Raw genomic sequence first — 16,968 nt, forward strand, 5'->3', positions numbered from 1 at the left:
TATCAATAATTACCTTAATGTGAATGGATTAAATGCTCCAACCAAAAGACACAGGCTCACTGAATGGATACAAAAACAAGACCCATATATATGCTGTCTACAAGAGACCCACTTCAGACCTAGAGACACATACAGACTGAAAGTGAGGGGATGGAAGAAGGTATTCTACACAAATGGAAATCAAAAGAAAACTGTAGTAGCAATACTCATATCAGATAGAATAGACTTTAAAATAAAGAATGCTACAAGAGACACGGAAGGACACTACATAATGATCAAGGGATTGATCCAAGAAGAAGATATAACAATTATAAATATATATGCACCCAACATAGGAGCACCTCAATACATAAGGCAAATGCTAACAGCTATAAAAGAGGAAATGGACAGTAACACAATAATGGGGGGGGGCACTTTAACACCCCACTTACACCAATGGACAGATCATCCACACAAAAAACTAATAAGGAAACACAAGCTTTAAATGACACAATAGACCAGATAGATTTCATTGATATTTCTAGGACATTCCACCTGAAAACAGCAGATTACACTTTCTTCTCAAGTGCTCACGGAACATTCTCCAGGACAGATCATATCTTGGGTCACAAATCAAGCCTCAGTAAATTTAAGAAAACTGAAATCATATCAAGCATCTTTTCTGACCACAACGCTATGAAATTAGAAATGAATTACAGAGAAAAAAACGTAAAAAACACAAACACATGGAGGCTAAACAATACGTTACTAAATAACCAAGAGATCACTGAAGAAATCAAAGAGGAAATCAAAAAATACCTAGAGACAAATGACAACAAAAACACAGTGATCCAAAACCTACGGGATGCAGCTAAAGCAGTTCTAAGAGGGAAGTTTACAGCAATACAATCCTACCTCAAGAAACAAGAAAAATCTCAAATAAACAATCTAACCTTACACCTAAAGGAACTAGAGAAAGAAGAACAAACAAAACCCAAAGTTAGTAGAAGGAAAGAAATCATCAAGATCAGAGCAGAAATAAATGAAATAGAAACAAAGAAAACAATAGCAAAGATCAATAAAACTAAAAGCTGGTTCTTTGAGAAGATAAACAAAATTGATAAACCATTAGCCAGACTCATGAAGAAAAAGAGGGAGAGGACTCAAATCAATAAAATTAGAAAGGAAAAAGGAGACATTACAACAGACACCGCAGAAATACAAAGCATCCTAAGAGACTACAACAAGCAACTCTATGCCAATAAAATGGACAACCTGGAAGAAATGGACAAATTCTTAGAAAGGTATAACCTTCCAAGACTGAACCAGGAAGAAACAGAAAATATGAACAGACCAATCACAAGTAATGAAATTGAAACTTTGATTAAAAATCTTCCAACAAACAAAAGGACCAGATGGCTTCACAGGTGAATTCTGTGAAACATTTAGAGAAGAGCTAACACCCATCCCTCTCAAACTCTTCCAAAAAATTGCAGAGGAAGAAACACACCCAAACTCACTCTACGAGGCCACCATCTTCCTGATACCAAAACCAGACAAAGATACTACAAAAAAAGAAAATTACAGACCAATATCACTGATGAATATAGATGCAAAAATCCTCAACAAACTACTAGCAAGCAGAATCCAACAACACATTAAAAGGATCATACATCATGATCAAGTGGGATTTATCCCAGGAAGGCAAGGATTCTTCAATATACGCAAATCAATCAATGTGATACACCATATTAACAAATTGAAGAATAAAAACCATATGATCATCTCAATAGATGCAGAAAAAGCTTTTGACAAAATTCAACACCCACTTATGATAAAAACTCTCCAGAAAGTGGGCATAGAGGGAACCTACCTCAACATAATAAAGGCCATATATGACAAATCCACAGCAAACATCATTCTCAATGGTGAAAAACTGAAAGCATTTCCTCTAAGATCAGGAACAAGACAAGGATGTCCACTCTCGCCACTCTTATTCAACATAGTTTTGGAAGTCCTAGCCATGGCAATCAGAGAAGAAAAAGAAATAAAAGTAATACAAATTGGAAAAGAAAAAGTGTAACTGTCACTGTTTGCAGATGACATGATACTATACATAGAGAATCCTAAAGATGCCACCAGAAAACTACTAGAGCTAATCAATGCATTTGGTAAAGGTTCAGGATACAAAATTAATGCACACAAATCTCTTGCATTCCTATACACTAGCAATCAAAGATCAGAAAGAGAAATTAAGGAAACAATCTCATTCACCACTGCAACAAAAAGAATAAAATACGTAGGAATAAATCTACCTAAGGACGTAAAAGACCTGTATTCAGAAAACTATAAGACATTGATGAAAGAAATCAAAGATGACACAAACAGATGGAGAGATATACCATGTTCTTGGATTGGAAGAATCAATATTGTGAGAATGCCTATACTACCTAAAGCAATCTACAGATTCAGTGCAATCCCTATCAAATTACCAATGGCAATTTTTATAGAACGAGAACAAAAAATCTTAAAATTTGTATGGAGACACAAAAGACCCTGAATAGCCAAAGCAATCTTGAGGGAGAAAAACGGAGCTGGAGGAATCAGACTCCCTGACTTCAGACTATACTACAAACCTACAGTAATCAAAGACAATATCGTACTGGCACGAAAACAGAAATATAGATCAATGGAACAGGACAGAAAGCCCAGAGATAAACCCATGCACATATGGTCAGCTCATCTATGACAAAGGAGGAAAGGATACACAATGGAGAAGAAAGCCTCTTCAATAAGTGGTGCTGGGAAAACTGGACAGCTACATGTAAAAGAATGAAATTAGAACACTCCCTAACACCATACACAAAAATAAACTCAAAATGGATTAGAGACCTAAATGTAAGACTGGACACTATAAAACTCTTAAAGGAAAACACAGGAAGAACACTCTTTGACATAAATCACAGCAAGATCTTTTTTAACCCACCTCCTGGAGTAATGGAAATAAAAACAAAAATAAACAAATGGGACCTAATGAAACTTCAAAGCTTTTGCACAGCAAAGGAAACTATAAACAAGATGAAAAGACAACCCTCAGAATGGGAGAAAACATTCGCAAATGAATCAACGGACAAAGGGTTAACCTCCAAAATATATAAACAGCTCATGCAGCTCAATATTAAAAAAAACAAACAACCCAATCAAAAAATGGGCAGAAGACCTAACTAGACATCTCTCCAAAGAAGACATACAGATGGCCAAAAAGCACATGAATAGATGCTCAACATCACTAATTATTAGGGAAATGCAAATCAAAACTGCAATGAGGTATCACCTCACATCAGTCAGAATGGCCATCATCAAAAAAATCTACAAACAATAAATGCTGAAGAGGGTGTGGAGAAAAGGGATCCCTCTTACACTGTTGGTGGGAATGTAAACTGGTACAGCCACTATAGAGAACAGTATGGAGGTTCCTTAAAAAACTAGAAACAGAACTACCATGTGACCCAGTAATCCCCACTCCTCAGCATATACCTGGAGAAAATCATAATTCGAAAAGATACATGCATGCACCCCAACGTTCACTGCAGTACTATTTACAACAGCCAGGACATGGAAGCAACCTAAATGTTCAAGAACAGAGGAATGAATAAAGAAGATGTGGTACATATATACAATGGAATATTACTCAGCCATAAAAAAAGACCAAAATAATGCCATTTGCTGCAACACGGATGGACCTAGAGATTGTCATACTGAGTGAAGTCAGACAGAGAAAGACAAGTATCATATGATATCGCTTATATGTGGAATCTAAAAAATGGGTACAAACGAACTTACTTACAAAACAGAAGTAGAGCCATAGATGTAGAATACAAACTTATGGCTACCAGGGGGTAAGGGGATAAATCGGGATATTGGGACTGACATATACACACTACCATATATAAAACAGATAACTAACAAGGACCTACTGTGTAGCACAGGGAACTCTACTCAATACTCTGTAATGACCTGTATGGGAAAAGAATCTAAAAAAAAGAGTGGATATATGTATAACTGATTCACTTTGCTGTACACCTGAAACTAAAACAACATTATAAATCAACTATACTCCCAATAAAAATGTAAGAAAACAAAAAAACCAAACAAAAAAACAAGTGTTTCTCAGGATTTCTTCTCCCCCATTAGGTAGAACAGGATGGCCAGAGTGGGCCCAAGTTGAGTATTACACCCTTCTCCCAGGTCAGTTAGGCTCTGGTTAACAAGCTTCCCTTGAGGCAAACCTTTTTAAGAGTCCTCTGGCATATTTCAAGATAGTTCATTTTCCCTTCCCCCTGCCAGAAGGAGAAGGGTATTTTTCTCTGACATTTACCATGGGAACCTGGTTCAGCTCCTAGTGGTAAATCTTAAAATATTGTGGGGATCTCCCTGAAGTTTTTAAACTCTCAGATTTGTCCACACTAAGCCCCCAGCAATTCAACAATTACAGTCCAGGTTTTCCTTACCCTGGCACTGGTTCCCACTGAGTCTGCTGCAGTAAGCTGAAACCCGTGACTCTCTGTATTTGCCTGTCTCCACAATCTGCAGGGGCAGTGGTTTGCCCTGTGTCTTCCCATCTCTTATGGATCTAAGAAAAGTTGTTGATTTTTCAGTCTGTTTGGTTTTTTACTTGTTTTTAGGACTGAGTGGCTACTTCCAGACTTCTTACATGTGGAACTGGAAACCAGAAGTCAATTCCATCTCTTTTTAGGAGATTACTGTATGTACGGTGGATCTTTCGTTACAGGCTCCATGCCACGTACCTCTCTATTACACTCTGTGTAATTTCCTCAGATCCATCTTATACTTTACTGATTCTCCTTGCAGCTCTGTCTAATCTGCTGCTTAACCTATCAGTTGAGATTTTAATTTCAGTGACTAATGTCTAAAGAGTTCAATTTTCATCTTATTCACAATATATCTTTTTACTTACTTCCTATTCATTTATTAATGATTTTAATGATTTAAAAACAAACATTTTGGGCTTCCCTGGTGGCTCGGTAGTTAGGAATCCGCCTGCCAATGCAGGGGACACGGGTTCAAGCCCTGGTCCGGGAAGATCCCACATGCCGCAGAGCAACTAAGCCCGTGAGCTACAACTACTGAGCCTGTGCTCTAGAGCCCGTGAGCCACGACTACTGAGCCCGCGAGCCACAACTACTGAAGCCCACGCGCCTAGAGCCCGTGTTCTGAAACAAGAGAAGTCACTGCAATAAGTCTGCACACCGCAACGACCCCACTCGCCACAACTAGAGAAAGCCTGCGTGCAGCAACAAAGATCCAACACAACCATAAATAAATAAATTTATTTTAAAAAATAAATAAAACCACTATTAGGAATCCACATTTTGTGGTTAAAACTCAACCACAAAAATTAATGCAAATAGATGAACAGAGTCATCAAATCAGACAGTAGATATCTTCCACAGAAGGCAAAGGTCACACAAACTCAGGCAATGATATAACTACCTCCTTATTTAAAATTCTGCTCCGTAATTGACAAATATGTTTTTTAACCTTAATTATAAGAGACATGCCAATTTCAGAAAGCCTCCTGAATTCAGAAAGATTAAAATGTGTGTGTTGGAGTGCCGGGGGCGTGGGTGGGGGTGGGGGGGTGGTCTTAAAACCAAGAAAATGTAGTATGTAAGGCAGAAAGCAAGTTTATAACTTAAAATGAGACCCACAACTGCCTGGAAAGCCAGACAGTAATTACAGAGGGAGAAAATACGTACTTTCTTGCAAACATGCTACACGGAGGAAAGCCAGGTCATTAGAAGACTACATGTGCGCATTGGAATCAAGCACTGACTGTCTGCTGCAACTTTTCTTCAACATCCAAGTAAGCAGATAAGATACACTCTCCCACCGACAGCACAAAAGATGAGATCCTTTTCCCTCACTTTTATTACAGCACAAGTTCGCTTTGAAATTGACTCAGTCTTAGGGATTGACATGTACACACTGCTGTATTTAAAGTAGATAACCAACAAGGACCTACTGTATAGCACAGGGAACTCTGCTCAATATTCTGTAATAAGCTAAATGGGAAAAGAATCTGAAAAATAGATACATGTATATGTATAACTGAATCACTTTGCTGTACACCTGAAACTAACACAACATTGTTTATCAACTATACTCCAATATAAAATTAAAAAAAAAAAAAAAAAAGAAATTGGGGCTTCTCTGGTGGCGCAGTGGTTAAGAATCTGCCTGCCAATGCAGGGGACACGGGTTTGAGCTCTGCTCTGGGAAGATCCCACATGCAGCAGAGCAACTAAGCTCATGCGCCACAACTACTGAGCCTGCACTCTAGAGCCCGTGAGCCACAACTACTGAAGCCTGCGCACCTAGAGCCCGTGCTCCGCAACAAGAGAAGCCACTGCAAGTCTGCGCACCGCAATGAAGAGTAGCCCCTGCTCGCCGCAACTAGAGAAAGCTGCGCGCAGCAACAAAGACCCAACGCAGCCAAAAATAAATTTATAAAAAAAGAAATTGACTCAATCTTTCTTCAAAAATGATTACTTTAAAAGAGTAATATTCATCTTACTCTGTCCATAAAGTCAGTCTTCTTTCTGATGATTTTGAAAAGCTCTCTTTTGATTCACTATATAGGTTTATAATTAACTCTCAGAAGACAAACTTATTTCAAGTTACACCTCCTTTGGGTGCACATGCGCACACAGAGTACTAACTACAAATAAAACAACACAAAGATTTCTTAAATACAGAGTTCAATCACAGAAGTCTAAAATGAAAACTGAACTTTATATGATGCAAAACATGCTATGATCCAGTAAAGTTTAAAGACCAAGAAAATCAAGAGTAAAAATTTGCTATCAATATTTATTTCACTTTTGTTTGTTCTGAAGTACTTAAGAAGATGAGGAACAAGGAAATAGAGACTCTATGCTTGCAACATGTATATTATGTTCATAAGACCATATATCAAATTACTAGGTCCATGAACTAAACAATGAAGTCCATGAAAGAGGGGTAAGTATATGAAGCGGGCAGTCTCTGACTTAAGGGCTATCTATCTACGAACACTCATTGTGTCATTCTGAACTTTTTTTCCATTCTGCCAAAAATACCACCTGCAAATACATAACCACTCACATCACTCTGAATCATTCCCTACCATGATTGCTTTGGGCCTCCTACCTGAACTTCTGCTGAGCCAGTTGCCTAAATCCTGAGAGCTTTCACCTGGCGAGTCAATTTTCTTCTTCAGTTGCCAGGACTTGGGTATTTGAATATATTACAGACTAAAAAACAATAAGAAAGCTTCTGTGGGCTAGCCTGGTAAATCAAACCAACATTCAGAATATCATCTCTGTGACTATGAATTTGAAACTCCAAATCACCAAGTTATATTCAAATTTCTGGAATTCATCCTATTCAGGAGTTTGACTATAAATAATATCCAGCCTGAAAAATAAGCCCAACTATTCTCCTTGCTAACTGTGAATGTCTGTAGACAGTTCAATTAATATACATTTAACAAATAAATTTAAAAATTATAGATCTAGCTACTTTAGGAAAGGCTGCAAAAGGTTTTAGTTAATAAGCACTACACTGAATAAAATTCTTGTTTGAGTATTAACGCAATTTAGAGACCCAATCTCTCTAATGCATCTCTCTCTACGAAATCAACTTTTAGGAATTAAAATATGAAGCTGTGAGGAGTCCAGCTGACTAAAAAGATTCCATTTCAGGATTCTCCAACTCACCTTGCTCTAAACTTCATAATAATCCTACATTACTGCTTAGGTGTTAAAGGGGCTGGTTCTCACACAGGCTCATATCCTTGATAGATCAGATTTTGGTGACTGAAGGGTAGCAGAATATGCTACCCTAAAATATGCTTCTTTGGCATAAGGATTATTTTTTAAATGACTGAGAAATAGCAGACTCAAGAGAAGCTCTGAAAGTAGAAGTTACCCTTCAGTAAGGGAAATTTACATTTTTTAAAAACTCTTTATTTTATATTGGAGCATAGTTGATTAACCATGTCATGATAGTTTCAGGTGTACAGCAAAGTGATTCAGTTATACATATACACGTGTCTATTTTTTTCCCATTTAGGTTGTTACATAATATTGAACAGAAGAACTCTCCATTTGCAAGGGTGTCTTCCTTCTCACTACCAGGAAGAGAAGGAGGGCTGCTCTAAATCACAAAGTTTACTCCAAGAGAATCTTCTCAGTGGAGCAGGCACTAACCTATATCCGTGTAACAGACCTCTTGTTTGTCATGATTTTCCTGGTGACCCCCCACAACTGGCCTCCCCACCCTCATTTTCTTCTTTGTCTTTAGCTGAAGATGCTATTTAAGCCCACACTCTAAACCACCTTGGAGATCAGCTCATTTTCCCCCTGGGTACCTCCTATGTACACCAGGAGGTATACTTGTTAATAAACTTGTATTTGTTTTCCTCTTGTTAATCTGTCTTTTATTACAGGGATCTCAGCCAAGAACTCAGAAGGGTAAAGGGATTATTTTTCCTCCCCTACAGGCCTCTGCCTTCAAAACCTTAGAATTCTCCTAGCCTGTGATGGGAAAGTACATTACCAATCTGCCACCTCTTTCTAACCTAAACCCGTCAATCACAGCTCCTCCTTCTTTTAACTCACAGTTGGCCACTGTCCACATTTAAAAAATTCAAGAATCATATATGTTTATAAAGAAGCTGTTTTTGCTTCTTGTTGTGAATGTTTATAGACGTTAATCTATAGGTAACAAATTAAAAAATTTCAGGTCTAACTACCTTAAAGTAGGTAGCCATTCTTAAAAATGGCTGCAACTTTATTTACTTTTTGCATTAAGTTTACTAACTTCTAAATTGGAATACTGTCAAATATTTAAAACCTGAATTCTTGGATCACAGTATCCCCAAGCAGAAGGTTACATATTGCTTTTTAAGCCACCAAACAAGTGATCTAGTAGAAAACTTTAATGACTTGAGCACAGTTAAATCAGGAAATTAAAAACTGCCAAATATCAACACATAAAAAGACTATATCCAAATACACTACACAAAAAGTAAATAAACAGAATACTAAGATTATATGCAAATATATTATATGGTAAAAGGAAATACACTTGGCTTTTAAAATTCAAGGCCTGAGTCTTAAGATTTAAGGATATTTATTTTAAAAACACTTGTAATAAACATAATAATTATGGAGGGTAATGATAAGATAATAGAGTAAGTATAAGAAACAAGCCCAATCAATTTTACCTCAAATTTTGAACCTGAATAAAAATGTCTTTTATTTCTTAAGTAACTAAATCTCAATTAGATTATGAAAAGTAGCCAATTCAATTTCCTAATGCAGAAAGGTTTATATATAATAATCAACAGGTATATTTACTATTCAAAGGGAATGCTAAAAGCTACTTTTACTTATACACTGGAAAATGGGAAAAAGTGCTCAATTATTACAATAGTGTGGCTGAAGCACTACCTTATCAAGACAGAGATTCCTAAATCATTTTGCAAAAAAGCTACTCAAAATAACGTGTTCACTTCAGTGTTAAATTTTACCCCGACAAGATTTCTGTAATCTGAGGAGAAATCTCAGATTATTGACTAAGTGTTACTACATTGATTAACCTTTGGTTGATTCTAGGCTTTAGGATCCATCTGTTTTATTCATTGCTATATTCCAAGTTCCTAACACTATATACCTCATACCTGACAGGTACTCAAAGAACATTTGCTGATCAAGAAGTCAATCTTTCAATTGGCTTCATTGTTTACTGGTACTCTTCTTACTCATTCTATTTCAAACCAAATTTTACATTTGAAAAATCTAAAATTTCTCCACAGATTTTGAAGTTTGTCTTTTTATCTATAAAATTCTGAAAAAAGCTCTCATTTTTCCTTTATTTCATTCTATTCATCTGAAGTCACGAATGAACTATTCCTTTTTTTTTTTTCCAAGTCTATTTCAAAATGTACCAGGACTACACTGAAAATCTCTCCTATGGTTTTGAGTATCTGGAGATTGTGGTCAGGTAAGAATGGCACAGCCAAAGCACCACACCTAATTAGGATACCAGTTAGCTCAGGGCTCATAGATAGTCCTTCCCGGCCTTTTAACTTTTACCTGAAACTTGAAATTCATAAAATCTAAGATAATTCTAATTTAAAGTATTATTTTAAAGCACTGGACTTACCATTATAGGTTATTCTTGGCTTTGTTAAACACATCACAAGATGCAAATCCATTTCATCTGAGGGTACAAATTTTGAGCATACAGGACACTTAAATCCTAAAAAGTAAAAGAAATCCATGTTACTTCACTATTTTGAATATCCAACTATGCTTTTTAAAAAAGCAGGGAAGAAGAAGAATTTCAAACTTCAATATTACACTTACACTAATACACTACCTATGTGCAACTTAAGTTGGGAAAACAGTTTGTGACTATAATATCTGACTTAAATCAGTTTATAAACAGCATCCGATTTCAAATAAAACAAGCTTAAATGAGGAGAATTTAGTTCACTACAAAACTCTCGCACCCTTTTCTAACGTATGGGTCCAATCATTCTGGTTTCTAATTTTTTACATTAATCTGAACTTATGATTTCATTATAATAGTTGTGTATTCTGACCATCCTTGCGGAAAGTACCTTTCCCAGCTTGGTTATAGTACACCTTGAGTCGCAAGGTTTTATAGCTAGGTAGTACCTTAGAAACTATTCTACTCCACTGACCTTTTAAAAATTTATCTGATGAAGAAAGTGAAGCCTTTCACAGAACAGCAAAATCAGGTCTAGAATCTATCCTGACTCCTAGTATAGTGGTCTTACGGCCATACCATGCTACTAAAGTCACAATGCAAACAGAAAATAGCACCAAACAGCAGATTTCTCAGTCAATTTTGACACAAATATTAGCTAGTTTCCTACAATATTCAATCTGTACTAAGAATTTGCCTGAAGTACTCTATTAAAAGTAAACTGGTAGACTGAAGGAAGAAATGTTATACATTCAGCTATATCCTGCTCCCTCACTTACCAAGGGTAACTGTCCATCCATGGTTCCTTGCTGCTTCCCTGCTGACCTACTGCTTCCTTCTCCAACATCCCCAACCTGCTTGAGCAGTGAACTGATCCAAGAAAGTCCATTTATGGTTTGGTTAGGAACAACAAACCAGGGTGGCACAAAAAGATGGTCTGGGCCAATTTGTTTTTATTGGAAATATGACTTAAGAAACAGCAAGAGAGTACACTGGTCAGCTGTAGACAGCTGAAGCAGAAAGGTCACATGTAGGTAAAGGTAAGAGAGACTGGGATGGGGTGTCTATTCTGTAGGCTGAATTTGTAAGAGAACAGAAACTATCAGTAAGCACAGGAAAATGGTTCACATGGAGATCTTAGAGCAGATGTGCAGAGAGGAGCAAAGTGCTGTGAAAGACAACAACTAATAAGAAGGGTGGTGAAAAAAAAAAACAAAAAACCAAAAAAAAAAATCCAGTCCCTAAAGCTGCCTCAGATTCTGGTAGCTCTACTTCTAGTACATGTGTGTTCTTACAGACACTCTCCTCCCTTTGTCGTGACATGAAACTCACTGCAACCCAACATGTCAGACTAGAGTCATACCTCGTGCAAAGCTTTACTGAATATGAAAAGGTTTTGGCATGGGTACTTAATCCAGTTATTCGACTTCTTAAATGAAATACATGTTTTTGAGCACTGTTTTTCACGCTGTATTAAATACATTTTAAAAGAAAGGAATAAAGGTATGTTTACTTCCCACTTCTTCAAAACCACCAAAATGAAAAAGAAGAAAAAGCAAAGGGGATTAATCTAAAATTAAACTACAAAATAGCTATAATCCCCAAACACAGACTATAGCAATACTGCAAAATATGGATCAAATGGGGAGAAGACAAAGAGACTCTCAAGCAGCATTCCTATTTCCAGGACCAATAATAATCTTTTGCTTAAAATTGTAAAAACTTTCCTCCCTTGAAGTTACACAGGACTTAAAAAAAAAGGTAACCAATTTTCCAACTCCTGATCAAAATCATCTAAGTACTGGCACATAAACTCTAAATTATCAAACAAAAGTGCAATACCATGAACCATTGAGAGCCATCCAACTGCCCACAAAGTAGAGCCTAAGGAGAGAAACTGTATGTATAAAGAACCACTGCATTTCTAATTAAATACAATAAATTGATGTGTTTCTTTCTCCTTACACCTAAAACCTACTAAAAGTGAGAATAAATATAACAAGATAAAGAACTTGAAAGGAGACAGCAGCAGATGAGAACAGATGAAGGAATTAACAGGACTGAGAAAACAGACGTCTTAAGTGTCTGCAGAAGTAAGCCAATTCTCACTACATAATTCTCAAAGGACTCAGGAATCTATACCTCCAATAACTTCCCAAGACAATGATGAGGCATGAGGTTAAAATCCAGACTGACTGAAAGACTTAATAAAAAAGATCCCCAAGTCTCCAACCCATGACATATAGCCAAGCAACTACAGTTCCCCAAATAGAGCAGGAGAATGAAGGTCTACTACAGGAAAATAAAGACCCAAAATAGACTGGCTTGAGGACACCAGGCACAGCAAGGGGAAGGGAAAAAAACAAGGGAATAAATAAATATCTATGTATGGAAAAGGGCCCTTCCCAACAATCTCCTTTTCTCTATCTCCACCAAGAAATTGGTAGAGTCTTCTCTTAAATCAAAAGTTCCACAGAATGAAACAGCAAGAGATCCTTATCTGTTGACAAGTCTTAAGTCTTACATATAAAGCTTCCAAACAGCTTTTCAGGGCTTCTCTCATAAACATAATGCAATAAAAGAAAAAAATTTGCACATGAAAACACAGCAGAAACAAATTCAAAAGACTAATGAAAATATTTACAACTCTTATCACAAAAGGACAATATCCTTAATATACAAAGAACTCCTAAGAAATGAGGAAAACCAAACACCTGTTAGAAAAATGGGCAAAAGTTTTAAACAGACATCTCACCAAAAAGAAAGATATGCAGCTAACCCTTAAACACATGAAAAACTGCACAGTGTCATAATGAAAGAAGCACTTTCCTCTCAAGTTCTTCTGTTTATTTCTTTACTCTCTCTTTACTCTCATTTTAGTGTGTTGAGGAGGGAGGAAAGAAACACATGTGTTTAATTCACTCTTTTTAACTAAAAATCCAGGTGGTTCTTTGTACATACTGTTTTCTCTCCTTGGGCTTTACTTTATCTCTACATTAAGATATCATTACTCATCCCAGATTGGCAAGAACTCAAAAGTTTGACAACACATGGTTGGTGAGGCTGTGGAGAAACACGTACTTTCATATGTTGCTAGTAGGAGTGCAAAATCGTACAACCTCTACAGAGGGTAATTTCACAACACCTAACTAGATTACATGTATATTTACCTTCTGATCCTGCAATCCCACTTCTAGGATCTCTCCTTGAAGGTATGCCCCCAACAATACCAGAAAACACATGCACAGATAGAGGATTATGGGAAGATGGCAAAGTAGGAAGCACTGAGGGAATCTACCTTCCCACCTAGACAAAAATTGAATGGGTGGAATTTGTTTGAAGGAACTATTTTGGAAGTCTGGAATCTGTTGAAGGCTTGCAACTTCCAAGGGAAGGAAGCCTTGGACAATACATTGCAGTTAATTTCAGCTCTCAGCACAGAGGCAGTTACCCTTCCCCCCATCCCAGCCACATGGCAGGCAGTGATGCACTTGTTCCTGGAGCACCTTGCACACAGATTACAGGAGTGAGGGTAGGCAAAAAGAACCCTGTGCTCCAAATACTGGGAATCTGCGCTCTGACTGCTGATTGCTGCTTCTGATCCAGGAGGTACAGACAAAGAAAAAGGCAGTCACTGTTGTTGGACCTCCCTCTATTGTTGTAAGCCCCTTCCCCTCTAGCTGAAGAGACTTCAAGGGGATTTAAAGGGATTGTGCCTCTCTGCCCCTCTTCATTTTTCTTTTTCCCCTTTGGAGAGCCAGACATTAAAGACTAGCACATTTCAAAACAATTGGTTATATGAGGAAAATTAGAAAGTGACTATGCAGATTCAGGAAGAAGTCCGAAAAGACCTGAGAAGTTTATACCTCAGGCTGATGATCCTTAGCACAGAGACAGCCTACAACACCCAAAAAAACAATAATAAAAAACAGCAGACCCCAGGGAAGGGGCAGAATCTGATTTCCAGAGTTACATTATTAGATTTAAATGTCCAGTTTTCAGAAAAAAACAAAAAATAAGGCATACAAATGAACAAGAAAGTATGGCCCATTCAAAGAAAAAAAAAATCAGCAGAAACTGTCCATGAAAAAGAACTGATGGCAGATATACTAGAAAAAGACTTTAAAATGCCTGTCTTAGAGATGCTCAAAGAACTAAAGAAAGGTGTGGAGAAACTCAAGAAAATGATGTATGAACAAAATATCAATAGATAGAAAACTTAAATAGAAACGAAGAAGAAATTCTAGAGCTGAAAAGTATAATAACTGAAATGAAGAACTCACTAGAGGGATTCAAAGGCAGATCTGAACAAGGCGAAGAAAGAATCAGTGAACGTTAAGATAGGACGATAGAGGAATCGTCCTCTAACTCTAGAGGACAGAGTTATCATGTCTGAGGAACAGAAAGAAAAAAAGTTTGAAAAAAGTGAACAGAGTCTAAGAGAGACCTGTGGGACACCAACAAGCAGACCAAAATATGCATTTGGGAGTCTCAGAAGGAGAACAGAGAAGACAGTAGAGAAAATATTTGAATAATAGCTGAAAACTTCCCAAATCTGATGAAAGACATGAATATAAACATCTGAGAAGCTCAACAACCTCCATGTAAGATGAGGCCACATCAGGATACATTATAATCAAACTTTCAAAAGACAAACAGAAAATATTGAAAACAGCGAGAGAGAAGTGAGTCATTACATACAAGGGATCCTCAATAAGATTACAAGCAGATTTCTCATGATATACTTTGGACTCCAGAAGGCAGTTGGCGGATATATTTAAAGTGCTCAAAGGAAAAAACTGTCAACTAAGAATCTTATATCCAGCAAAACTTCTTCAAAAGTGAGGGAGAAATTATGAAATTCCCAGATAAACAAAAGCTGAGGGAGTTTGTTACCACTAGCCCTGCCCTACAAGATATGTTCAATGGAGTCCTACAAGGTGAAATGAAAGGATATTAGATAATAACTCAAAGCCATATGGAGAAATAAAGATCTCTGTAAAGGTCTTCAGGTCAAGAGAAACTGTTTACAAGGTGCTGTACTGGACGAACTGCACCTAACAAGCTTCAACCGTATCTGGACCTGACTTAGATAACAAGATCCTGGACTTCAAATTGATCCCTTAATGGGATGAGACTGTCTGGGTCTTAGGAACAAAGTGAGTACGCTTTACATATAGAAAGCGCACTAGCAACCTACCTATATAGAAAAATATATACATACACACACACACACACACACACACAAACATTTAGCTCAGTCCACTAAAAGAGCCTAGAAGCAATGACACTTCAGTAGCAAAAAGGATCCACCCCCAGATCTTGGGTTCTAAATATCATTCCCCCCACAAAAAGCTATCCAGAGATAGCTGCTGTCAATTTCATGTATCCTGTTCCTCACATTAAGGAGTCTAATTCTTCTCCCCTTGAATCTGGGTCAGCCTTAATAAGTTGCTTGATCAATGGAATGCATAACTGATATTCTGGGATTTCTGAGATAAATCTTAAGATGGCTTGCAGCTCCCATTTGGGCCTTTTGTGATGCTCACTTTGGGGACATTCCTTCTCAAACCCAGCTGACATGCTCTGGGAAGTCCCAGGCACACAGAGAGGTCATGGGTAGGCATTCCAGCTGACAGTCCAAGCTGAACTCTGAGCTAACAACCAATATCATTAAGTTCCAGGCATACTGAGTGAGCTACCTTGAATGTTGAGTTACTCTGACTTTCAGATGACTCCAATCCCAACTTCCAACTGCAACTGCCTGAGAGATCCCAAGTGGGAAGCCCATCTACTGGTCCTACTTTACTCACAGAACCTCAAGACATAATACATTTATGTTTTAATTAAAACACACACACACACACACACACACAGTAATTTACTGTGGCACTCTTTGAAACAGCATAATATTGGAAACACATAAGAGATTCGGTGAATAAACAACTTTGCATCTATGTAACAGAGTTACTACACAACTATTAAAAAGAAATGAGAACAGTCTCTATAGACTGGTATGAAGAGATACCCAGGCTACATTAAGCGGAAAAAACAACATGAAAAAGCAGGCATGTGTTACGCTAGCTACTAGGCAACAAAGAAGAGTAACTAAGAATACATGTGTATGTGTATACCTGCAAAAAGAAAAACAAGGAAGGATAAATTTCAAATTAAGGTTTACAGGGGCTTCCCTGGTGGCGCAGTGGTTGGCAGTGGGAATCCGCCTGCCAATGCAGGGGACACGGGTTCAAGCCCTGGTCTGGGAAGATCCCATATGCCACGGAGCACCTAAGCCCGTGTGCCACAACTACTTAGCCTGCGCCCTAGAGCCCACGAGCCACAACTACTGAGCCCATGCGCCTAGAGCCCATGCTCTGCAATGAGAGAAGCCACCACAATGAGAAGCCTGCACACCGCAATGAAGAGTAGCCCTCGCTCGCCACAATCAGAGAAAAGCCTGTGCGCAGCAACGAAGACCCAACGCAGCCAAAAACAATAAATAAATAAAATAAATTTAAAAAAACAAACAAACAAAAAAGGTTTACATACATGTTACCTACAGGTGGTAAATGAGAATGTAGTGAAAGAAAAACTTAAAGAAGGTACTCCTGAGTCCATCCTTTAATAAAGTTTTTTTAAAAATATTTATTTATTTATTTGGCTGCACCAAGTAATAAAGTTTTTGAC

At 37.5% G+C, this 16,968-nt stretch overlaps 1 protein-coding gene across 1 annotated transcript in view; it reads right to left on the reverse strand.

Moving 5' to 3' along the window:
- Positions 1-16,968, reverse strand: part of ZNRF2 (zinc and ring finger 2) — a 96,636-nt gene that overhangs the window by 34,574 nt on the left and 45,094 nt on the right. The window contains exon 2 of the mRNA XM_059933669.1: positions 10,213-10,308. Within this exon, the coding sequence (XP_059789652.1) occupies positions 10,213-10,308 (96 nt within the window). The remainder of the gene's footprint in view (positions 1-10,212; positions 10,309-16,968) is intronic.

This window comes from Balaenoptera ricei, chromosome 9, assembly GCF_028023285.1.
Source record: "Balaenoptera ricei isolate mBalRic1 chromosome 9, mBalRic1.hap2, whole genome shotgun sequence".
Classification (NCBI taxonomy): Eukaryota; Metazoa; Chordata; class Mammalia; order Artiodactyla; family Balaenopteridae; genus Balaenoptera; species Balaenoptera ricei.